Below are 24,274 nucleotides of genomic sequence, written 5' to 3'. Positions count from 1 at the left end.
TGCTGGTAGCCTCAGAGAGGCACAACATTGAATAGGCCACTATGTTTTCCTTTTTTCCCCCCCTAAAAAAAGGGTCTCCGAAGCATCAGATGAGGAGCACACGTGGTAGCAGCCCTGTGGCCACCAGGCTGCAGTGACAGAGTGGACTCCAGCAAAGTGGTCTCTGGACAGCATGATCAAACATTTTTTTCCATGCAAAAGCATTGGACCAGCTCTCACGTGGACTCTCCCTTTTCTACACCCTTTGGATTTTGATCCTAACGTTTAAAAGGGAGGGGGAAGAGAGGAAGAGGGGAGGCAGCCGAAAACCCTGTTCCCCTCCCTTTTCCCAAAAGTCATCTGACTTCCCGAAAATGCCTAATCCAGGCCAGATCTGTGTGCTCCCCCCGCGCAGCCTGAGCCAACAGGATTGTGCAACTTGTTCTGGAAATCCCCCTTGCTGCCGACAGCCGGCAAGCCGAGCATCTCGCCCCAGCCGGGAGGCTGGGGAGCCGCGTCCCGCAGGCAGAGGGTGCTGCGATACTGCGAGTTAGAGGTCTCTTCCCCAGCCTTGGGTACGTTTGGAGGAGGCTGCGAACAGGAAGAAAAAAGAAAAAGAGCAAGAGAGAAAAGAGAAGGGAAGAGAGAAGAAAACCAGACACGAACTAGGGAGAGAAGGTAAATATTTCAAGCATTAGAAATGGGAAAGGAAAATATTCCTGAGCATCGCTGTCTGACAGCTAGAAGAGTCAGGACAAGTTGCTCCCCAACCCCAGGGTCTTAGCATAATTTTTGGGGTGCTGGGAAGAATGGATTGGATACCCCGGGGGGGCGGTGCTTTCTATCTTAATTTGCTGTGCACCATCATGGTGTTTGGAGACAGTGATGGTCATACGGGGAGAACGTGAGTACCAGTGAGTACCAAGATAGAGATCGTCTCTCCATTTTGTCAGTACAGAGCCTACTATCCCTGCTTGATGTATGCAGGAAGGAACAGAGATACAAACTCACTTTTGAGGCAAAACATTGCTGTATTCTCCACAAGCTGGGGTTTTAGGGTCTTTGACCTGCCTAGCAGACACGCAGAAGCACAGGCAACATTAATCAATCACACTGTTTTTTGTCCCAGACCATAACTCCAAAGTCCAATTCCTGAAAGTTTTCAGAAAGGAAGATCTGCTTTTTCCAGATGTGGTGAGTTACTGAATCTCCAATGGGAACTCAGGTCTATTAATAATTTCATTTTATAAATTAGGTGTTTTTCCTGTAGAACTGTACTGATTCTCAAATCTGAATGTATCTGTAGCCCAAGTAGCCTCTAGAACAAGGTAGTGAAGTAGGGAATAGCACTTAAGACCCTTGTGTTCAACTCCTGCAGCGTTACCAGCTCTTCTAGAGCTCGAGAGGAGCCGAGAGCATGACTGAGGTTGTACTCCTGTGTGAAATGCTACAGGAGAAAGACAAGCCCTACACGGCCACAGCATTGGTCATTAAAACTCCAAAGCCAGGAGCTATGCTGCATGCTATGTACAGCCAAAGACTAGCTTTTTCATTAGGTACTTGTGCATATGCGGACAGAGAAGATTACTGCAATGTCATCTTCCTTCCTCTTTTCTCAGGTACCTTATCTTATTCTGCCTCCCTGTCTGGGCTGATGCAGCCTCCATGTATGGTGAGATCTTGTCACCCAATTATCCTCAGGTGTATCCTAATGATTTGCAGGAATCTTGGGAAATCCAGGTCCCTTCAGGATATGGCATTCGCCTTTATTTCACACATCTGGATCTTGAACCATCGCAGAACTGCGAATATGACTTTGTGAAGGTACTGTCCCCGTCCTCAAGTGAGAAAAAGACAAGAAGGCGGGTTAGAGCACAAAACAGCAAAGCTGTGTACAAAGCTCAGGGCTGGAAGAGGAGATAGACACATCCTTCCTGTTCTGAGCTCCAAGAAGCCCAAATGACTGAGTGTATCTGCGCTAGCAGTCACTAAATTGATTTGAGTTTGCCTCATAACCTCGAGCATTGCCTGCCAACTGAGTGTCCCATCTATGCCCCCTTCCTCATGTTTCTCCTATATTCATAGGAAAAGCCTCACTGACACCTCCTTATTGCAAGGCATATTCTTCGCCAGTGAACTGTAGGTATAAAAGGACCGTTTTCTTAGGGCATTGCTTTTCTGTCCTTGAAATTATTCAGAATTAATCCATGAGTGGACATGGATGATTTAATGCAATCAGAAATTGATTGGAAATGATGAAGGTTTAAAACAATCAAGAGATCTGTGTATGGATAGTGGGCACTCAGATAAAGTGCTGTGGTCCATTACACCACAGTTTTCTATGATCTATGCACCACAGATTTCTTAAAACTTAGAGACCCGCTATCTCTGCTCCATGTTGTCCCACAAGGCACAAAAGATCAAGCATTTCCACACAAACGGACAGAAACAAGACCATCCTATCCTGCAATAGCTATGTGTGAAAAGGGGCGATAAGATCAGGTGCAGCACCAGAAGGAGACCTTGGAGAAGGACCAAGGTGGGACAGTAGGATGGATGTGTTCTGCTGGGAGCTGTATGTGTCCTTTTGCCACAAACCGATGAACCTGTTAGACCACTCTGCAGACCGTCAGTGATTGGTTTTGCCATGTTGAACCACAGTGTTGATTTTTTGTACAAGTGGGTCTGAGGAAAGGATGTTAACAGAGAACTTTCTGGATTAATTTGTATCTGAGAAATTAAGACAGGTATTTCACAGCTGGGAAGTCAGTAGGAGGGAACACTCCTCAAGTATCTTACAAATGTCATGAAACTGGTTGTCTAGGGACTCTGTTCAGCTCTACCTTGGCTGGCTGTCTTCCACCCTTGGCCGGCTCGGTGGATGACACAGCAGCCTTGGTCCCTCCTGCTAGCTATGTGACATGGCTGTGCCCTGGGAGATCTACCTGAATATTGTGAGAAATGCATGCAATTTAGAAGCCTTTGGTTAGCCACCTATAAGCTGAAAGACTCAAGTGTTGGTAATTACACATATTCCAGTAATGAGATAAGACGTCTCTGCATTCTTCTGCAGATCCTGTCTGGTGGCCATGTTGAAGGCGTGCTTTGTGGGCGGAAGAAACCTCGTGCCCCTGGCTCCTCGATTGTGGAGGAATTTCATGTCCCTTCTAACACCCTCACTATGAGCTTCCAATCAGACTTTTCTAATGAGGAACGTTTCACTGGTTTTGCGGCCTACTATGTTGCAGTGGGTAAGGTTAAAACAGCCTCCTCTGAATCTCTCTAGTGTCCAGGCTAGCGCGGGAGGAAAGCTGACAGAAGGGTTTTCCTTACAAGAATGCCTTATTTAAAAGAGATCCCAGCAGACAGGACTGCTTTCCAATATGGCCAGTAGAAATGCCGCCTTAGAGATACCTTTTCCTTGTTGTCCACCAGTGTTTGCTTCACTTTCTCATCTCCTCCTGCCCTTAGGGCCCTCTCCTAATCTTGGCTGATTCATCTTTTCACACTTGCAGACTTGGATGAGTGCACGGATTTTGTGGAGGAACCTTGCAGTCATTACTGTAATAATTATATTGGAGGTTACTTCTGTACCTGTCCACCAGATTATTTCCTCTATGAGGATAAGAAAACATGTGGAGGTAAGAGATCTACATGAGCTGTGGTCAACAGTGAGAGTTAATTTAGGCCAAGTGAGATATTGTACATAGAAGACCTTCTCTATCAACCTTCTCAGCCAGTTGTGACAGGTATATTTTGGGGAAAAAACCATCCCAGTGCAAATCTGAATTGGCAGTAGACCATGATTTTGGGAATTTCTATTACATATTCTTAACATTCTTCTTTTTTGTGTCAAAAGAATTAAGAAGCTACTAAATTACATTCTTTAAAGACTGTGATGGAGACCCTTCTTAGCATACTGCCATCTGTGAATCTTTTAATCTCTGACAAAACAGGGCAGTTCAATAAAGACACAAAAATGGCCAAGGGGCTGCTTGGTTTGAATCAAAAAATTGCAAAGTCACAAATGGTGCATGTTGAAAGGAGTATAATATGAGGACCTGAGCACGAGGAAAGGGGGCCTAAATCGCAGGTGGAAGGTAAAAAGAAAGGCCAATGGAAGTTAAAGTCGCTGGCTAATTGGATAGAGAGTGGCCCTGGTTTCAGTTTCTTGGAAAGATGCAATGTTGTGACATGGTTAATGCAGGTGACTGGGGAGACTGGAGATGTACTGGAAGAGGGAAAGCTTCTCAGCTTCAGACGTGGACCATTTCCTTTCTGAATCCTACCTGTGTTCCTTCCTTAATCCTAGTGAACTGCAGTGGAAGTGTCTTCACTGAGCCATCAGGGGAGATTGCCAGCCCCAACTATCCCAACCAGTACCCAGAGAACTCGCGGTGTGAGTACCGAGTGGCTCTGAAGCCCGGCTACTTTGTGGCATTGACCATACGCAGTGGGGACTTCGACGTGGAACCAGCCGACTCAAAAGGGAGTTGCCATGACAGCTTAACAGTAGGTCTGGGGCTTAGGGAGGGAGTCAGGATGCACTGGGTCTCCCTTCAATCTCCTCGTATTCAGAAGACCCTCTGACTGCTTAACTTTATTTTCAACTATGTTGCCTTTTGAAGTTCTTGGGAATATATTTGAAGATGTATATACTGAATATATATTTTAATATCTCTCTCAACACATTTCGTATTTCTCATTTCTTCTTGTTTGTTATTTTCCCAGCTTGTCTCTGGAAAGCAGCATTTTGGTCCCTATTGTGGCAGCAAATTCCCAGGTCCTCCTGAAATCAAAACTAGGAACAACATTCTTAACGTAATCTTCCAGACAGACCACGCAGTACAGCACAAAGGCTGGAAAATACGCTACTATGGGGATCGTGAGTAAACACTTGGGAAAGCGTTCCCTCTGCTGCTGAGTTAGGGAGAGAGTTTGTCCCGGATCAGATTCATGGTACAACAGCATGTTAACATGTTCACAGCTGCTGGTATTGAGTAAACAGAGGATGCCTGTTTACTAGGGAAAATAATCACTGGGGAGAAAGAAATTGGGAGACGGAAGGAGAGTAAATCTTGAACCAGTTAATCACTGATTTTCATCTCTTCAAAGCTGTGACCTGTCCCCCGAGTGTCATCCCCAACTCTGTTCTTGACCCAAAGAGGGACAGGTATATCTTCAAGGACATCGTGAAGGTGACCTGCATAGAAGGCTATGAAATTGTGAGGGTAAGTTACATAAAAAAGCATGTATCCTCTCTGGCCCTCTCAGCACCTTCCTGATGCCATTTCCCATCAGGTGTCCTGAGCACCTTTGGGGACTCAAAGTTTTCACCACAGCAGTAGTAAGTGGAAACTTCTTCCAGCCACTGCAGCATTTTGAGGACCCTCCACTGGAGTGCCTGTGTCAGATACATTTCATGCCCAGTGACTTAGATGGATCATGTGTTCTTTTCCCTAGCTACGAGACAGCATCCTGACTTTTCACGCCAGCTGTCAGGACAACGGTGAATGGAGCAACTCCCATTTCAGTTGTGTTCGTAAGTGACCCGTCTCTGTATTGTGGGAAGCAGACTGGAATGGAGCCTTTAGGCTCTAGGTCCACTATATCTCCAGATTAGGAGAACGCTGAAGGACTGGGCTGTGAGCATGCTGAAGGGACAGAGGAAGTGAGTGCTGATGACTGTACAGGGACCAGAGGAGCTGAGTGGTTCCCCATCGTACAGAATAATCGTATTGTTGGGTGAGGATGCCCCTTTGATTATATTTGATCATTTTTATTTCTTCTCTACAGCTGTGAACTGTGGTGATCCCATTCCTATTGCCAATGCCCAAGCCGTATACGTCTCCGAACTTCATGAACCTCTGTACAAAGCTGCTTTCCGGTATCAATGTGATGCACCTTACTATACCCTAAAAAACAAAGGGGATGGTAAGCGTTGCCTCTGCTACATAAACATATTTCTTTGATCAAAGGCCTAAGAAATGGTACTGGCATTGTCATGGGGCTGGGATTATATCCCATCAGGTCAAGACTGGGAATAACTTCTTATCGGTGTGGGGTTGCAGGCCATAGTTTTGTGTTGCCTTTGTGTTTAATACACCCTAATAATGTCTGTACTTGGGCTGTTGACCTTAAATGCATTAGCAAGTCCTCTTTCCATTTGCCTGGTGTGTGAACCATGGAGATTTTTGTCACACCTAGCACACATTTCTGGTGGAGAAGTAAAGGACTCGAGAGATCTATTAGATGAGGTCCCTCCAAAACAGGGGGAGAAGCACCCTGGTGGGGCTGTGTACTTCTAGAGAGATGTCAGCAATGTTTACCAAGCTGTGCTTGCTTTGGAAATGAGAAGGTTAATACATTATCTTATACAGTAATGCTACTTACCCTCTCTTCATCCTGATTGTATCCTTATGGCAGTCTTTTTTCTTGCGTTTTCCAAGCGGTGTATCAGTGCTCAGCCAGTGGAGAATGGGTCAATGAAGAGATGGGAACAAAGCTACCAAAATGTGTCCCAGGTACTACCAAAAACTATGTATACGTACATGCGGCATATGAAGACCACTGCTTCTTTCATCTCTCTTTTTTTAAGCTGTTAAGCCTGAAAGTACAGTTGATCCTTTCTACGTTGTTTGAATCACATTGGACAGGGTATTTTTGAAAGCTGTGGGCCCCAAAGAAAGGTCAGATAAGGCAACAGAAAGAACTGGAAACAGAAGTGGGCAACATAATACGACATTTGGTATAACAGGACCTCTTCAAGTATTCAAGTGTGTGTTTCTGCATCAGTTTCCCCACCTTCAAGTGTGCACATTCTCAAGTTGTTCAGTGCTTTAGATCTCTGTCTGCATTGCAGGTAGCAAAAGGACTGACAAGTCAAAAGAGATGTCTGACAATGCTGGACCTTTCTGTCTTCGGTCCCTTGCAAGCTACGCTGAGAGCTGTAGCTTCTCTTCAAACCTCTCCTGGGGGTACTGCTCAGCTGTCCACTGGGCCCCACAGATGCAGCACTATAGGGAAAGGTCTTTCACTACTCTCAGTGGAAGTCATAGGCTAAACCCTTAAGGTTTAATGTGTCCTTTAGTATTCAGCTACACTTACTGTATCTGAAAGCTCAAGCAAGATCCCTGTCGAGGACCTTCTCATCCTCTCTTTGTGTACTTGGGAGACACTGAGGAGGGAAGTGCATGGGTACTCTCCTGCTCCTGACTGCTGGTAGTTATGGTTGGGTTTTTACTTCCATCTGATAGAGAGAATTTTAAATCCTATGTATTCTGCACGCTGTTCAGCTTACCCTCTTAGAGAAGGCAGCATGCCTAGGGCTAGCTGTACATAATGCCTGTTCACTACTCCAAACCCCCAAATCCTCATTGGCAAAGTACAAGATCCAGCTGAAGATGATTCAACTCTCTTAAGGGCCAGCTCAGCCAGTGACTTGGACTATACAAGTGCACGGTGCAAAAAGCAAATTGTAAGATAAAGCTCAGGGAATTTACTACCCAAGAGAAGGTTACAAAGAATATGAAGCCAGACTCTTTTCAGCAGGACACAGCAATAAAAGACAGTAACAGGCAATGGGCACGAGTTTCAACAAAGGAAATTTTGACTGTATTTAAGGAAAAATGCTCCCCCAGAGCACCGGAACTATTGTCCAGAGAGGCTGGCTAATCACCACCCTTGGAGATAATCAGAAGTCACCTATCAAAGCACTTGAGCAACCTGGATTTGCAGTTAGGAGGGCAGGGGGAAGGGCAGTTAGGGATGAACAGGTTGAACTAGAGACTTCGAGACGTACCTTCCAGCCTAAATCTTTCTATGATTACGTGAAATTCTTTAACAAACTCTGCTTCATTTAAATTGGAAGCTACCTACTGGCTATAGTTCCTTAATCTCTGACTATATGACTAAGGGTTCAATGTAAACAAGGCAATGTGATAAGAAATCAATTCCCTAGCTATGTCAGAATGACCAGCCTTATTTATGCCCTTAGTGCTCACATTCTGCAAAACCTTATAGAACATTTTACTCAAAGAGCATGGAGCATCTCTGCACCCATAAGACCCAACGGAGATAAGATCTCCATTAACCCACTGCTTAAGATTTTGCATACTAAAAGAATGGAGAGGAAAAATGGTAAAACATCAGTGACAAACCTGAACACTTAACCTGAGATTATCTGGAGTTCACAAAAAAAAAATCGTTTTAAAGAGCAGTGTCATATTTCTAAGAACTTAAGCGAATTTTTTTTCATAGACAATCCCTTCACCTATAGGACATAATTCAGCAAAGGGAAAATGCTAACTAGAATGCAATTAAATTGTGAGCTTTGACATACCCAACACTGGTGGGGTGACAACTGCTTTCCAGAACAAGAATTTGACAATAAGTATTTTCAGCCTAAATTGAATGTTGATAGTAGTTTTGCTTGAATTTTCTTGACTTTCTCTGTACATACTAGTTGCAAACTCTATGACGTAGAATATAAACATCGGTTACTCAGAATCAAAAATTATTTAGAGGACACAGGAAGGAGGGGACTATGGGCTTTTAGCAGTACCAAAGAATGCCCTATTTGTAACTGCTAATTCTCCCATCTGGTTCCTCTTTTTTTCTTTTTTTTTCCAGTCTGTGGGGTGCCTAGTAATCCCATCCAAGAGAAAGCAAAGATTTTTGGAGGCACCCGTGCAGAAAAGGGCAACTTTCCCTGGCAGGTGTATTTCGATTACCCAAGAGGAGGTGGCGTACTCATCTCTGAAAGATGGGTAATGACTGCAGCTCATGTGCTGGAGGGATACGACAAGCCCAACATGTATGCTGGGGTAATCAATGTTGGTAGAGAATCTCTGTACTGGGAGGCCAAGCAACTGATCCCAGAGGCTTCATTCATCCATCCTGGTTGGAAGAAGCAGCCCATAGAAACCAGGACCGATTTTGATAACGATATTGCACTACTGAAGCTGAGGGATCCTGTGAAGATGGGCCCAAACATCTCACCCCTCTGTCTTCCTGGTAAATCGCCTGAGTATGAGCTGCAAGAAGGGACTTTGGGCTACATTGCTGGCTGGGGCCAGAGAGAGAGAGGAAGACTGCCGGTTTATCTTTGGAAGGCCCAGATTCCTGTGGTGGACATGGTTAAGTGCCAATCTGAGAAACCAGAGGGCTCTGCTGATTCCAGTGCTTACCGATTCACTGACAATATGATCTGTGCTGGTGGTGGCAAGGACAGCTGTAAGGGGGATAGTGGTGGAGCCTACGCCATCCAAGATCCTCTAGATGACGGACGGTACTATGTGGCCGGGCTGATCTCCTGGGGACCAAGATGTGGTACCTTTGGTCTTTACACCAAGGTAGTGCGTTATTTAGACTGGATTACAGAGACCATGAGCAAGCATGAAGATGCAGAAGCTTGGCAGGATTAGCTCTTTCTCCTTTCAGCACAGTCACCCTTTCTAAATGTGGTGGTTACACGTTCGGGCTGGCTGTGGTCCTGTTCACTCTGTGTACATAACGGGCCTACTCATTGTGTCTGTGCTGAGTGGAGAGTCAGCAATACGTATCTCTTTCTCCCACTGTCGTCGTGTCTGGGAAGGGAAATTCTCTTTCTTCCACTCATAGTAGCGTAAAAGGAGGATGCTATTCTGGATAAAGAGGCTCCTTCAGCTTCCTCTCATTTTTTTCTATCCCATTTTTTCCCACTGGGAGGAGACCTAGCCATGCCCCACCTGACAGGGAGATTTCAATGAAGACAAGAGAGAATAATTGTTGGTTCCCCGGGTAGATTCAGAGCCTGTTTCTGATTTATGTATTTCCTGTATTGTTCAGAATATCTAACAGCATTAAAGAATGTCCAAATTGCCTTTTGTGCAATGTGCTATTGTATGTGTATTGCCTTTCTTCTTCTCAGTCTAGACCTAGTTCTCCTTGAAACTCCCTAAATCAAGTATCTAGTCACATTTTGACCCACTACGTTGCCAGCTTTTGTCAAGCTATAACTTGTGCTAACCTCACCTCTCTACTAAAGAGTCTTTATGAAGTTCTTCTGAGATGGTTGCATCTCATTGATCAACCATTACCAGCAATGAAGACTTCAGACTTCTGAATCAAGCTGAGTAGAAGAGACATCTTCAAAATCCTTTCATTCACCTGTCCTCAGGGCTTTATTTTTCAAACTTTACTGTGTTAGATGAGAAATAAAGCTTGCTTGATTTAGGGAAGGTAGTGTTATGGGAGAAAATTACCTGATGTGTGTTAGGGGTGTCTTCTGCTCCAGAAAGTCCTATATCACTCACAGATATCCTTCCATTAAGATGGTCAGGGAACTGGTGCAGATGGCACGTGGTGAAAGATGGAGGAAGTTGGGTTTGTTCAGCTTGAAAAGGAGGAATCTAAGAGAGGGATCTAGCTGCTGTATTCAGATACCTAAAGGAGGGCTAGAGAGTACACAGAGCAAGACTCTTCAGAAAGGTGAACAGTGACAGGACAAGAGATAATAGACACGAATTGCAATAAGGGAATTTCCAATTGGGCTTTGTCCCAGGGTGTGGGTCAGCACTGGAACAAGTGCCATAAAAGACTGGGGAATTTCTGTCCCTGGACATCTTCATAACTTGCCCAGGCAAGGCCCTGAAGCTCTGAAGTTAGTCCTGCTGTTAGCAGAGGATTGGACCAGAAACCTCCTCTTCCAGCCTAAGTTTTTCTGAGAGTCTAGGAAATGGTGAGGAGGATGTGTGCAGCTCTTGGGAGATTTCATATAATTCCTGCATTCAGCTCAAGCACCTTCAATTTTGTGTAACAAGCAAAAGGTCATTTTGTTGTTGGGGTAATAACCAAGGATCTTATACTACATTCCAGAGGAACTGTGACCCACAGGATATTGAATGCTTTTCACTTTTATATCTGTATGTGCCTACTTTAATCTAGTATGAAGTTTTATAGTCATTCCTTCTTGTTGCTGAGTAGGTGGCCTCATCTCAGCTTTCATCTTGTGGAGGGCAAAAGGGAAGCGTCCTTCCCTGGTAACTAATCCAGGCTGCGACCTTAGCCCATGTTCCTCTTGTGCAAAGAGGCGACTATATACTGTAAAGAAACAATAGTGATGCAGTGGTGACATTGTAACGATATTTTATAACTTCACTGTATGTATTAGAATTTCATAAATCATAGAGACATGCCCAAACATCTGGGGTAATCATGAGCAAAAGCCACTGGAAATCTTACAGACTGCTATGTCTGGCTATTGGGAAGCTTCTGCTTTGGTATGTGATGGATACTTCAGCAGTAGAAATAGCTCAACAAAGTACAATTTGGGGAAAATGAATTCATTTTAAGTTCTGAAAAAGTGACCTTCAAACTAAGGTAAGACATTTCCTTAGGTTCTGTGACCACAAAGCCACACAGGCAAGCAGCGTCGCATGATTACTTACTAGCTCTCTGATTAACTCCAATCTTTCTGGAAAAGGACAGAGAGACAAATGGCTGAAATCAGTTCAGGACAGCAGGGGAAAAGAGAAACAGTAATGTGGCTGAATGGTCCAGGAATAGGGGACAGGAAAGATACTTATTTAGCTGGGATTGCTATTCCTAGGAGGGTCACAGATTCCTATAGGGATTTTGGGCAAATCATCTGTTCTCCATGCCTCAGCTTCCCAAAGATTTCTAGTCTCCTGCAAAACAGGAGATTCTTTAAGACGGCTTCCCAGTAATTTTTCCCCATTTTTACAAGGACTGAAGAGTTGGGTATTTTGTTGTTCTTGTCCCATACTCACTGAACATCCCAGAAATTTCCTGTTCTTCACCTGGAACACCCCCCAGTTGCATATGCCTCATTCTCCCTTCCCTCCCCCAGACCAGGGTTTATCCATTGCTCCTGTACAACTGGACACCTTGTTTTTCCATGCTCATGCTCCCCTCTTGCCCATACAAATGGGAAAAATCAACAGAATTCTGACCCCTGGAGATCATGGATGAACTTATATCCGATGTGAAATTTCACAGATCATTCCCCAGGGTATATTATCTCAAAAGCAAATGAGAGATACTGACACCTGAGAAGACCTGGAGCTGGATCTCACAGAAAACAGTGCGAGAAAGCAGCTATGACCTTACCGCCAGCGTCTCCCTGTCAAGCTCTTGGAAACTTCAGTTCTCCCAGTGACTCACAAGAAAAAGATAGGTTGTTCTGCAGTAGCAAAACTAGTCAAAAGACAACTCCAGAGAATACACACAACACAAGAGGGGTCATCTTGTCTCTGAGTCAGCATCATTTTAGAGCTGCTGTCCTGCAGTCAGAGCTTAATTTCATGTAATATAAAAAAATCCATCCTCAAATTCTGATCAGTGAACGTTCCTGGGCTCTTTTCTCCATGAGATTGGTTGTTGTCTTCCCTGTTTTTGAATGTGGCACCATACAGACAACTTATTTTTGCCTCCCTTGAAGCCACCTGAAGTTTCAGACCGGGTAATCTAATGGTAGTTTTGTGGCTGGTGAGCAACTGCCACATGCCATTGCAGAACTGGAAACACTTCAGTGGTAGGTAAAGCAATCCCTATATAAAGTCCATAAGTTGCTTTCAGTGATGGGCAATATTTAGTAGTTGTTAAAAACAAAGACAGAAAAACATAACACACCTGGTTTCTCCAGCAATTATTTTAATATTCATAGAATCTCACTGATGCCAATGGGCATACGCACACTGTACTCAGCACAAAGCACCACATCCTTCAAGAAAGTCTGCTGCCCTGCAACCTTCCCACACAATAGAGTACAAAAGTAGACTGCAGTAGTCTGATGATATCGTCAGCGCTTCACACAATAACATGTTTGCTGTCATGAGATTTCCTGATATTATTAAGGCTTCATCCAGTAATAAGATTTGGAAGAAATAGAATGTCCACCAAGAATTCATCGAACAGTATGGTGGCTTTCATACTGTGTGTTTGAAAAGCCTTTGGGACATCATCAAAAGCTTTAGATATGATTTGCTGTGTCTGGAAATTTATATGCTATCCGTGATTCTTCAGCTAGTAGGACAGCAACATTTAGAGCCTATCCTCCCTTACTATCCCTTTGATCCAGTCCAAATAGTTGAGGATCTTGGTGTAGAAGCCATAACCTTCGGCACAGCCGATACCCCAAGAAACAATACCGGTAGCCACCCAGCGACCACTTTCAGTGTCTAACACTGTGAAGACGCTCCCACTATCCCCCTGGCAGGTATCCTGTTTGACTGTGAGGAAGCCAGCACAGAACATGTTCTCAGAGAAAACCATAGGTATGTCTCTCTTCTTACTGTCCAGCCAACTCTGACACTTCTCTCGTGCAACCGCTGGTAGGCTCACATACTTCAAATTATTTGAAATAAAGTTTTTTTCCACACCAAAGCCGCTCACGTAGCCCATGTGCCCATCCATGTAGAACGTGGTGTTGGTAGTATCTGGGAGACAGATGGGCAGTACTGTAGGGCCCAGGGTTACTGGGTGTTTCAGCTCCAGCAGGGCTATGTCCCCATTGAAGTTGTGCTCATCTTTAGGGTTGTAATCTGGATGGATAAAGATCCTACGTACAGGGTGATTACCCATCTTGTGGAGCTCTTCTACCTTGGTGTGGCCGAGGAAAATGTTAGCTTCCTCTGCTAGCTGTTCCAGGCTTACATTGTTCCCTCCTGCCCCTTTGGGGAAAATGGTGTGGGCAGCGGTCAGGATCCAGCGATCGCCCAGGAGGGCACCACCCCCTCGTCCATGGATGCCAGTCAGAGCCTGCCAAGGGAAACTGCCTCTCCTTGCTGACTTGCCGCCCAAGATCCGCTGGACTTCAGTAACAGGATTGACCGGCTTCCCACACACTGTGGAGAAATGCAAGGAGATCATGACACCCTCTGTTGCCCTGGCTTGTCTCTCTCTTTTCTACACCATCACTGTTCAACTTCACCTTATTTTTGCCTTCCTGGATAGATTTCCCTGTCCTCCTTTACTGATACGATTATCCTCACTCCCCTCCCAGCATGTTGTCCCGGCTTTGTACTGACTGTAAGCACGAATCGGTAAACACCAGAAAAAGTCAGAGTCTTTTACCGACCTGGCAAGCAGGCAGGAATCCTCACGTGGCCATCTCGATCCACCCAGGTTCCCTCAGGAGAGCAGGTGAATCTGTCTGTAGGATGAGAGGGAAGTGAATGAGACCCAGGCCTGCAGGCATGGGCTGGGAAGAAAGAATAGGATAGGATAGGATAGGTTAGGATAGGTTAGGATAGGATAGGATAGGATAGGATAGAATAGAATAGAATAGAATAGGAATAGAATAGAATATTTTCAAGGGGTTCCTCTCTCCGAGGTGTCCCACATGTTGCATTCAGCCCTTCCATCCCAAAGGCACCCTTTCCCAGGAAAAGTCGCCTGTGGTGTAGACTGGAATGTCTCCATCTGGTACATCTCGAAGAACCTCAGTTCCAGGGGACCAGTAAAGCTCAGGCACTGCTGCTGTAGAAGAAAAGCCTGAAGAGCCATCTGAGTGAAGTCTTAACTTCACTCAGTCCACATGCTTACAGAGCACTGTTTGACCTTATTTAGCCCAAAGAAGGGAGAGAAGAAGTAAAGACACAGATTTTAGCTTTAGGTCTCTGGTCTCTGTGGTTTGCAGAGAGTAGGATAAGGTGGTTTGTCCCAGAAACGGGAAAAAGATGAGTCAGTTACTGTACATGCTCAGTATCTATTTCTGAGGCTGTATTGCAGGTCAGCTAACTCACATGTCACCTCTCAACACAAACCCCACTACCTCCAACGTTCTTGCTTTTCTTAGAAAGTTTGTGTTGGTGACTAAAAATAATTTATATACAATTTATCATACATTGTAGTAAATGCTTCCAAGATGGTGTTTGCTGTTCTTTTTCAAAATTTACTAAATCACAGTATCTCCCCGTCAGAATTTGGCTGGTGCTGATATTTACTTGCTCCTGATTTTTTTCTGATGAGATAGAGCTCTTTTTCTGATGAGATTGAACTCTTTATGAAGGAGTTAAACTCAGATGCAAGAATAATCAAATTCGACATCAGTACCAACTTAAAGAACTCCTTAGCTGCTTGCTCCTGGCCCCAGTGCTAGCGTGTCACCTCTCTCAGGCATGCTGCACAACTGTGCGTCCATGCTGGCAATCCAGGAACTGATTCAGCTGATAAATCTACAATTTTTTGTGGAGGCTAAATGAGCAGCCAAGGCAAGGAAATAATGAATTCCTTACACTGTTCTTGTAACCAAAGCTCCTGTGTCATCAAATCATGTCTCAGGTGCAGAAAAAAGGCATGTGAATGGTTTTGAATGTTGCCTTAAATTTTCTGACCCGCTGCATAAAAATAGATTTTTCTGTATGTATGTTATTTAGCCCTTAGATGTCTCTGCTGCTGAACAATATTCCAAAGAAGTAAACAGTGTTACAGTGGAGTGGAGTTATTTATTTGCATCTGTAGCAACTTGGACTGGTGTGGTGAGGTTTCAGAATTTTGGTGATACCCAGACACTATGCCTCAAATTTCAGTGAAAGAATGAAATCCACTAGAGAAGAATAAATCATGACTACAGATGAGAGAATAAGACCTTCTGCAAAAGTTAAGGAGAGTGTGGAGGAGGGATGTGATGGACTCTGGGAATGAAGCAGGGTGGGAACAGGCTGAGACAACAAGCCCCGGGAGCTGTGCTGCAGAGCCAAGGAAAGGCTGGAGAGCCTTCACAGGAGGAAAGCATGGGCCTTAAGCCTGGGGAGCAGAGGCAATTCTAACTGGAAATCTGAGAGGGCTTTTCACGCACAGATTTCAGTGTCTGTGTGGGATTAGGACTCACCACCGCCTGTTCCAGTGACAATGTGATAATATGGCTCATTGCACCGGTATGTGATCACTGACTGGTAGTTGTTGTTTGCAGGTTTGTTAACATAGCTGAATGCCCCATTGGTCAGGTCTGTAGGGTTGCCACAGTTCACAACTACAAAAAAGAAAAATAAAAGAGAGGAATCAAAGACAGCCTTTTTTTCTGCCTGCAGGTTTAGGCTCAACTTGGATTGTGGCCATGATGTAAAGGACCAGTTAGTAGAGCGGGCAGAGAAAGGCTGTTCCAAAATGGATCCCAGACTGGGATCTTTTGCTTTTAGATGTTACAACATTACAGCAAATTTTTAGTGATATTTTATGCAGTTTTGTAAGGGAGGAAAAACATGTAAGTTTTTGCAAGCAGAAAATTGTAATGACCTCCACAGGTCCTTCCAACAAGCATATCCATGAGTTTACGGCCACAGACAAATTGAATCATAGAGGCTGAACTCCCCATGTTCTTGGAGGGGGAAAGCCACGGCAGGGGGCATAATCCCCGTTCTCAGATCACTCACTTTCACAGCGGGGCATGGATTGGTGCCATGTCCCATCAGCCTGGCAGACAGCCGTGAAGGACAGCAGCTTTCGGTTGCCCTGCATGGGAGAGAAAAACATCTCTGTTGGTTGTACAGAGCCTTACATTCCCTTCCCAACATCAAAATGTTATTCTATCTGCCCATCTTTTCACTGCTGTCCAAAAGTTGCCCCTCTGCAGTCTGTTCCAGTTGCCGTCCTCCGCCTTTGCTACCTTCCCTCTATCCTGTGTTTGCCACAAGCTACAAATTCTTCATAGCAGGCCAAGATACCAGCATCCAGCAACCATAAAACTGTGACAAGTCTGGGGCGCTACCCAGTCCTGGCAATAGGATGGCAAGGGAGGCAGGTAACACCTTCTACTTCAAGTCTGATTTCACATCCTTCCAGAGAGATATTCTTGTTTACCAATGTTTCCTGGGATCTTTGTCTCTCATCTTGTACCAGGGCTCGTGAAACAGTAACTGCACAAGGAAGGGAGCTAGGAAAGAAGAAATCACCGGAAGAAAGCCGATAGAAGCAAAGAAGAAACAGAAATTGCAAGAGGTTGCCATGAGTGAAATCTCCAAAGAAAGTTTTACTGAAAGGTGAAAGACTTGTACAAACTGAAGAGAAGCCAGAATATGGCTGAAGGGAGTGGAGAAGGGATCTCACCTCCATCAGGTTATACCCAGTCTTGCAGCTGACAACGAAATAGTCCTGAAATTGATACAGAGGCTGCAGGTCTCTGATGATGGTAAACTGATCCCGTGGGACAGGCTGTGGGCACCGTATTTCTGTTAGAGAATGGCACAAAGTAAGTTGGTATTAACAAATGGTGTAGATAGGCAGTAGTAGCCGCTGGGGAAGAAATGTCTTACTCTCCGACATGTAGTGGATCTTCCAGCCACGGCTGAACCCTGACTCATCAGTGAGGAAGAGTATGTCCACCTCATTGCTGTTGGTTTCAATGCTGCCAGGTGACTCCTTGCCACAGAATTCACCAATCTCTCTCCCTCGTGCTTGGATCTGATGAGAAAAACGTGTCACAGGGACAAAAACACACATGCCTTTCTGCCCCAGTATCCCTATTTCAGTCCAGACCAAGTTTGCCACAGTGCCTATGATGGTGAACAGGGCTGGTTGTCTGACCCATCTTTGCTGATGTCTGCACCGACAGATCAGAACAAAGGGCTGACCTACCCACAAGCTCTGCTTGTCCCTTATCATGGGAATCAGAGCTATCAACCCCTTCAAATCCTGAGATTAAATCAAAGGGGGATAAAACTGGAAGAAGGACGGTTTTTTTGGCTTCACTCACAGGGGCCTGTGACCCAGAGCCTCTGACCTCAGGACAATGGTAATTAGGCGCATTGAGGGAGGGACAAGGGAAGAGCTCAATCGTTCATGCTGGGGCATTCTCCTTGTACTGATCCCATATTTGCCATCCAAATATAGTTGTCCCCACAATACCTGTGCAGGTCTGGCAGTGGGGCTGGAAGTAGAGTTTGCTAATCTCCAGTACCTTGAGCTGGTCATAAGGACAGTGGACTTGCTGATGTTCGTCAATCTCAAAGGGTTCCAAGAACTTGAGGATGATAGACAGGCCCTTTTGCAGACGGATGCTGTAGTTACACTGGAGGTCTTCGGGATAGGGCTGGGGGTACTCAGGGCTGCTCAGGTACCCAGATGCCTCTGTGAACAACTCACTGCTGCACTCCGCTGGTGTAGAAGAAGAAAGTAGAGCTGTGGAGCTGTGCCTTCTGCAGCCCTGTCAACTGCTCCTTGAGTCACTTCTCCCACCCTTCCTGGCTGAAGGGCTCCTTCCCTGGAACCCTCTGATCTTTCAAAATTTCAATTTACCTTTGCAGGAGTGGTGGTCACTCTGAAGCTCGTAGCCAGTCCGACAAGAACAGAAGTAGCCACCCACATAGTTGTGGCAGAAGTGCTGGCACTGAGGCCTTTCATCTTCCTCAGCAGCATTGTTAGGGTCACATTCATCAAGATCTGAAGACATAGGAGATGCAGGGACAAGGGGAGGAAAGTGTTAAACCTCTCTGCTGTACACTGAAAGTGCATAGAGATCCATATCTTTGCTTACAGCTTCTCTTTATTTGCCTGACAGGGAGGAAAATTGGTTGGAGCCACACAGGCTTCTTTCTGCGTGCTGAGGGTATTGCCTACTCACCCACAGCTTGGTAATAGGCCAGGAAGCCCCTGTAGGGAATCACTGTGCCGTTGTCTTCATTAGAGAAATCCGAGTGAAACGCCAGGTGCATCTTGTTCCCCTTAGATACAAACTCCTTTCTTCCTGGGTGATTGCCTGTGGTTGACCCAAGCTGGCCACAGTATCGTCCCAAGTTCTTCTTGTCTGCTTTGATCTGTCAAGGTTAAGGGGAAATCACTGTAGCCTCATAAGATTAAGCCTGCTCCACGCATCACTATTAGCCAGCCATGAGTTGCCAATACCTGCTCCACCCAGTTCTATCTTTAACTCCTTCCCTTTCCTTTGTGGGAAGCATGAGAGGAGGCCTGGTGAATGAGGAGCCATTGCATGTGGTGGCCACTAGATTCCCATCTCCAGCCACTCCTTGGCCCAGGTATCTATGCACATACCTTAACATAGTCGTAGAAGCAGGACTCAGATGGCTCCAGGTCAAAATATCTGAAGGTCAGCTTCACCACATAGCCTTTTGGGATGTGAATATCCCAGACGCTGATGTTATTGTCGGGGTATGGCTTGGGATAATCGGGGGATCTGATCTCCCCAAAAAGCTTTCTTGGGACTGGACTGGAACTGATCACTCCAAAAAAAAGGAAGGCCCACAGGAGAAAAGGAACGTGCCTGTGAACATGGCAAGTAAACTATGACATTGCACAAATTAGGTCATCCAAAATCAGGGGAGACTTCACAAGCGACTTGTGCACTGTCTAATGGAATCCAAACACGGGAGGCCTAGCTGCAGGTCCAACTTCTGGCTTGGATCACTCAGGAACAAGGAGGAGAGCTGAAATGAAGACACCAGCACTACCCAGGTTCCAGCAAGACAGTCTGACCCAGCCAAAGAGATTGATCAACCCAGGAAGCAGTTTGAAGGAGCACGGGTGAATTCCCTGAGCAAGGTCTGCTTGTTCCCAGCAGTCATGGCACTGGGTCCCTTAGAACCAAGGGAAGTTTGGTTCCCTTTGGCTCTGGGCCAGCGGGTCATTTCTGTTTATTGCCAGTTTAGGATCTCTGCGCAGTTCATTTGGTGAGGGTCTGAAGATCTCAAGCTCAGTTTGCTGAGTAATCCTGCAGTGCTTCCTGGCCAGCCCTCTACCTGGTCGTGCCTCAATCCCTCTCCTCCAAAAGTTGGCCCTCATTTTTTTTCTCATTCTGCAGATCGCCCCTCTTCCCCTCTGGGGAACGGGACTACCAGTGTTCCTCCAAAACAAGCTCACTGCCCAGATCTCATGAAAACATCAGCCAGGAAGATCCTTCTTCCTGAACCCTACGTGCTAGCATTAAAGCTTAACGGAGGCACAGTGAGCATGAGCTTAGCCCTTGGACCTCTCCTCCTTCCTGGAAGGCTCTAACCCTCCCGTTCCCTCCCCGCAAAGATGTGGCTGCGCGTCCCCCCTCCCCAGCTGCCCCACTCACATCTCCATGCGCTCGCCCGCCGTGCACGCACCCCTGCCCGTCCTCCCCGCTGCCCCGGCCGGAGCTCCGCAGCGGCGGTCAGCGGGAAGCCCGGGGGCCGGTCAGGTAGGTGGGGAGAGGCGGAGGGAGGGAAGAGAAAGCCCGGCTGCAAACAGCCTGGCACCGGACCAGGCTCCCGCAGCCCGGCGCCTGCTGCCCTCTGCTGCCGAGTTGCTGCCGAGCCGCCGGTCCCCCGGCCGTGCAAACACGGGCTCCGGGGGGTGCTTCTGGGGGGCTGCCGCATCCTAGCCAGGCAGAGCCGATCTGTCTCTTCTGGGCGGGAAGGCAGGAAAACGATTGCTAGAGACCCTTCCTAGGGTTTGAGCTGCAATCCAGCTGCTGCTCTGAGTTTGTTCCCCCCTAAAGGTGTCCTCCTAGGACCTTTCCCCTACTCCTTCTGGGCAGTTTTCTGGTGTAGGAGGAAGACCAGAAATTTTAGTCTTAACAAATTAATTTAAACTTAAAAAAAATCAAACCGTCAAAAAAAGTCGAGTTTTCTCTGTTCTGGCTTGCTGAAGAGCATTTCAGACGTTTTTTGGGATGGGAACTGGGAGCTTCTTCAGGGAAAGCAAGAAACCTCAGACATTTGAGTTAAATAGATATTAAGAAAAATGAACAAACCTATAGAATTAAAAGCGTTCTAAGAACAAGTCCCTTTTCAAGGACCCTTCTTGCTGTTAGTTCTGCAAGCATTTTTAGGAGAAACAAGATAGATAGATAAGGCCATCAGTATTTAATGGGGAAATGAGGAAAGATAGCAGCTTACAAACACATTTCAAGCTTTTATCAACACAGTCCCCAAGACATATATTATGTGCCACCAATATATGAAGTGAAGTTTAAAATTTCTTGGCTTTCAGACTTTGGTGTAAGAGGTAAAACACCATTTTAGTGTTTTCCCTTAGAATTATGGATGGCTTCAGAGAAATTAGCAAGTTTCTTGCATTGAAATCATAGCAAATAATTCACAGCTACAAAAATGTTGAATGTAGATGAAAATAGTGTTAAAAAGAATGGAGAAAGCATCTTTGGGATATTTATGGAAGTGTATTAGAGAACCTGCTCATCAAACATCTTTGAATTATTATCTGAAAAAGATCACATAAACATGTAATTAGTGCCTCTGTAATAACACCATATGGCCCCACACATCAGAGTTAAGATTAAGTGGGGGACATTACCCCAGTACTTCCTGATGTCCAAATATCACCTCTGCATGGGCAACATACTTGGGCAGGCTCACTGCTGTGCTGTGCCATGCCGGAGCAGGTTCTGCTGGCTTACTGTCTGACCAGAAGGGAAGCTTTTACTCAGAAACCACATCTGGAAAGTAGCTGGCAAGCATTGGAAACTACTTTCCGAGAGATCTGTTACGAACAGGTCACCAGTGGGAAGAGTGTTCCCTGGCAAAGCATGGACAGACAGAGGTAGTTGAAGATCATTTGTAAGGAAGCTGATCATTTCAGTGTGTTCTTGACAAGGAATCCTCTATCCAGAGGGCACTACTGGGAGTTCCCCGAGGCACTTTAAAGGCACATCTCCCATGTCTTCATTTCCTCCCCCCACTCCGATAACACCATCTGGGCTACTAGAAGAGTACTTCAGCTGGTAAAGCAAGGGTGGTTAGCTGGGGATATGCCTAATTGGAGCAGTCCACCTGTAATACACGTCCCATAGACCCACCTGGTTTGGACAATACAGCTACGCCCTCAGTCCTGCTCCAGTGCTCCCACTGGTGGCATTTCCCTTCAGATGCTCTGTGCAATCCTCTTTATGTTAGGTAGGAGCAAAGAAATATCATTTTTTCCTCAGCAGGATGTCTGTGCCTTTCTTTGCTTAAGGGCAAAATACATGTAGGACCACGGAATACCTGTGGGACCACAGAACGCCAAAACTAGCACCGGTTTGCTGCCTGCTTGATTCCACTGGGTTACAAGAAGACTGGACAATAAATCCAGCCAATATCAGAGCAAAGTAAAGAAACTGTATATCTTCAACACGGTCAAAGATGCCAACATCCTCTCATGCAGGGAGACTCCTGCTTTGAATACAGTGTGTTGCAGGAGGTCATTGGAAAGAAACCTGCTCTACAGCCTCAGAAGCCATGAGATCATCCTCTGATGTGCAGACCCTCTCATCCACTGAGAAGAAGAAGATGAGTTGGATACTTTATCCTCAAACCTGAATCAAGGAGGACAGAGAAATACCTCTGTTGGGCCTTCTACAGCTACACCACCTACCCTACAGTACACCAGGGCCACAGACCCAGGCTCACCTGTAAACACTGAGTTGCTTTCCCAGGGTGCTCTACCTTCAACCCCTTGGTTTGACTCCCCATCGCAGCCTTTTGGGGACACTCTGCCACTAGCCATAGGGCTTAGGCTTCACACAGCCAGGCCTGTGCTATCCAATGGCTTACCACTTTTTCAGACAAATCATGCCACTCCTGCAGCTCTGGCTGATATGGAGAAGATGACCGACACCAAAAGAAGGCTCAGGACTCTAAGAGTGGGTCTTCCCCCTGGTATGAGACGGTGAGCAGCATCATCATCTTGGTAGTCTGTTTCTGCGTCTTCTAAATCAAGGAGCAAAGCCAAGTGTAATACCCCAGAAGGGATGTAGCTCTGCAGCACTAGCCACTCAGCAAGGGGCAAGAACAAAGACAGTGTCCTCCCAATATCACACCTTATCCCCCGCCTTACGCTAGCATCCTCACCTCCCACAGGCTCGTGTCTCAGCGATATAGTACTGTTGTGCAAAGTCACCATCTGACTTAGGCATCACACCTATAGCATGATTACAAAAGAAAAAACAGTGAATTATTAGTGCTGGTAGTTACTAACTGAAGCCTTAGAATAGGTTGGAATACTATCCCTTACAATTATTATGAGTGTGGACCACATCAAGTGGGTATGATTCCTATCTATGGTTCTGGCACAACTGGATGCTTCCTGAAGATGAGAGGCTGTCATGGATATGTGATAGCTGGCAACCAGTCAGAAGCAATCCACTCAGCATATCACTTCACAGGCTTACATGACAATTATGTGGATGGTTGGCATGCCAGTGGAAGAGTCTGGCTAACCACCTGAAGGCAATAGCTGTGTCTACCATCAAACCGGAATGTAGGCTCAGAAAATGAAAGTTTGTACCAGCTTTTGGTGCAGGGCCTGAAATGAGTTGATTAGTTGTTGGTTACACAATCTGGAAGAGATCAGTCTGGACACGGTGAAGTGAGCTTGGTGTTGGGGATCAGAAGCAGTTCAGAAGGGCTCTCATTGTATGGAGGAGTACGAAGAGGGCAACAGTTGAAACAGCTTCAGCTGCTGTCAGTCAAAGCTCTGCCTTTTGCAGCCTCGTGATACAACAGATAGTGTAGAGGCTCCTTATGATAGAAGGAATGATGGGTTGTGGAGGACTGCATAGAGCAAATAAATGATATGCTGGATGGCGTGGCTATGTGCTCGTTGGGTTTGATTGTGTCCCACCCAGTGGTACTCTTGCACTGTGGATATCGACAGGGTGCTGCAGCCTGGGATGTCCTCAGAGACAACCTTGAAGAGTCAGAGGTCGAAATTATAGGTACAGCTGCAGCTCCCTGACCCCTTGCTTATCGCATGTTCTGAAGTAATGCTTTTCTCATGGCTCTCATCTTTGCAGTTCCCTGAAAAGCAGCTCTTTGGAAAATACTTTTTAGATAAGCTGCTGAAAGAAAAAATTGTATTTTCTCCGCTAGAAAAGAACCTGTATTTTCAAAATCTGCCTACCTCTTGGTTCTCTGTGATGTCAGTAGCTACACATTTCAGTGTATGCTTCCCTTCAACCTTTTGTTGGGGGGCAACCACAAGTGTCTTTCAGAAATAACTGCCTGTGGGCTCGTGCACATCCCATCAGGTGTCTTCATTAAAGGACACCTCTGTCTTTGGCACTGGTCTGGCTTTTCAGGGGACCTCACCTCCTTTGGTTCTGTCCCTTGGTCTCTCATTGTAGAGACCAGCTGTGAACCAGGGGAGCTATGATGGCCATGGGGAGACACTGCCAGGAACACCAGAAGGAGTGCTGGGGCTAGAGGCGGTGGCTGTGGTTTCTTACACCAGGAGGAGAGCCTGAGCCTTCCTCACCCTTGGGACCTTCTCAGGAGCACAGTGAACATGGGGCTAATTTCCTTGCCCTCGGATTTCACACCATTACGTGAAAATCCTTGACTCTGAAGGACAAGTTCTGTTTTCCACCCATCCTGCG

General features: G+C 45.9%; 2 protein-coding genes and 1 pseudogene across 4 annotated transcripts; 2 read left to right on the top strand and 1 right to left on the bottom strand.

Annotated features, from left to right (window-relative positions):
• Nucleotides 1–516: 516 nt before the first annotated feature.
• Nucleotides 517–9,841, top strand: C1S (complement C1s). Of its 3 annotated transcripts, none has more exons than XM_075164575.1 (12): nt 517–657; nt 1,109–1,173; nt 1,702–1,803; nt 3,053–3,230; nt 3,495–3,620; nt 4,292–4,491; nt 4,711–4,864; nt 5,095–5,210; nt 5,443–5,521; nt 5,776–5,913; nt 6,429–6,503; nt 8,611–9,841. In XM_075164575.1, the coding sequence occupies exons 4-12, from the start codon at nt 3,161–3,163 to the stop codon at nt 9,402–9,404; spliced, it is 1,752 nt and encodes a 583-aa protein (XP_075020676.1). In that variant the 5' UTR covers nt 517–657; nt 1,109–1,173; nt 1,702–1,803; nt 3,053–3,160; the 3' UTR covers nt 9,405–9,841. The 3 variants fall into 3 exon arrangements, with proteins under 3 accessions (XP_075020676.1, XP_075020656.1, XP_075020666.1); XM_075164555.1 differs by having other exon boundaries at nt 1,599–1,803; XM_075164565.1 differs by lacking the exon at nt 1,109–1,173 and having other exon boundaries at nt 541–657; nt 1,599–1,803.
• On the top strand, nt 2,375–2,969 carry LOC142078060 (large ribosomal subunit protein eL39 pseudogene; annotated as a pseudogene).
• A 2,772-nt stretch (nt 9,842–12,613) lies between the features above and the next one.
• C1R (complement C1r) lies at nt 12,614–20,063 on the bottom strand. The gene is made up of 11 exons (XM_075164542.1): nt 19,994–20,063; nt 18,970–19,198; nt 18,542–18,734; nt 18,217–18,360; nt 17,879–18,075; nt 17,235–17,382; nt 17,029–17,150; nt 16,356–16,434; nt 15,815–15,955; nt 14,060–14,134; nt 12,614–13,826 (listed from the first exon to the last, which is right to left on the bottom strand). Exons 1-11 carry the CDS (start codon nt 19,999–20,001, stop codon nt 13,024–13,026), a joined length of 2,139 nt encoding a protein of 712 aa, XP_075020643.1. The 5' UTR covers nt 20,002–20,063; the 3' UTR covers nt 12,614–13,023.
• Nucleotides 20,064–24,274: the final 4,211 nt, after the last annotated feature.

Source organism: Calonectris borealis, chromosome 1 (genome assembly GCF_964195595.1).
Source record: "Calonectris borealis chromosome 1, bCalBor7.hap1.2, whole genome shotgun sequence".
In the NCBI taxonomy this organism is placed as follows: Eukaryota; Metazoa; Chordata; class Aves; order Procellariiformes; family Procellariidae; genus Calonectris; species Calonectris borealis.
The sequence above is the reverse complement of the archived record's forward strand: the minus strand, read 5'-3'. Positions and strand labels throughout refer to the sequence as shown.

Coding starts and splice junctions, on each gene's coding strand:
- C1S (XM_075164555.1), top strand. Junction 1,804..3,052: donor GCGAATATGACTTTGTGAAG/GTACTGTCCCCG, acceptor ATTCTTCTGCAG/ATCCTGTCTGGTGGCCATGT. Junction 3,231..3,494: donor GGCCTACTATGTTGCAGTGG/GTAAGGTTAAAA, acceptor TCACACTTGCAG/ACTTGGATGAGTGCACGGAT.
- C1R (XM_075164542.1), bottom strand. Junction 18,361..18,541: donor GGCCTATTACCAAGCTGTGG/GTGAGTAGGCAA, acceptor CTATGTCTTCAG/ATCTTGATGAATGTGACCCT. Junction 13,827..14,059: donor GATTCCTGCCTGCTTGCCAG/GTCGGTAAAAGA, acceptor ATTTCTCCACAG/TGTGTGGGAAGCCGGTCAAT.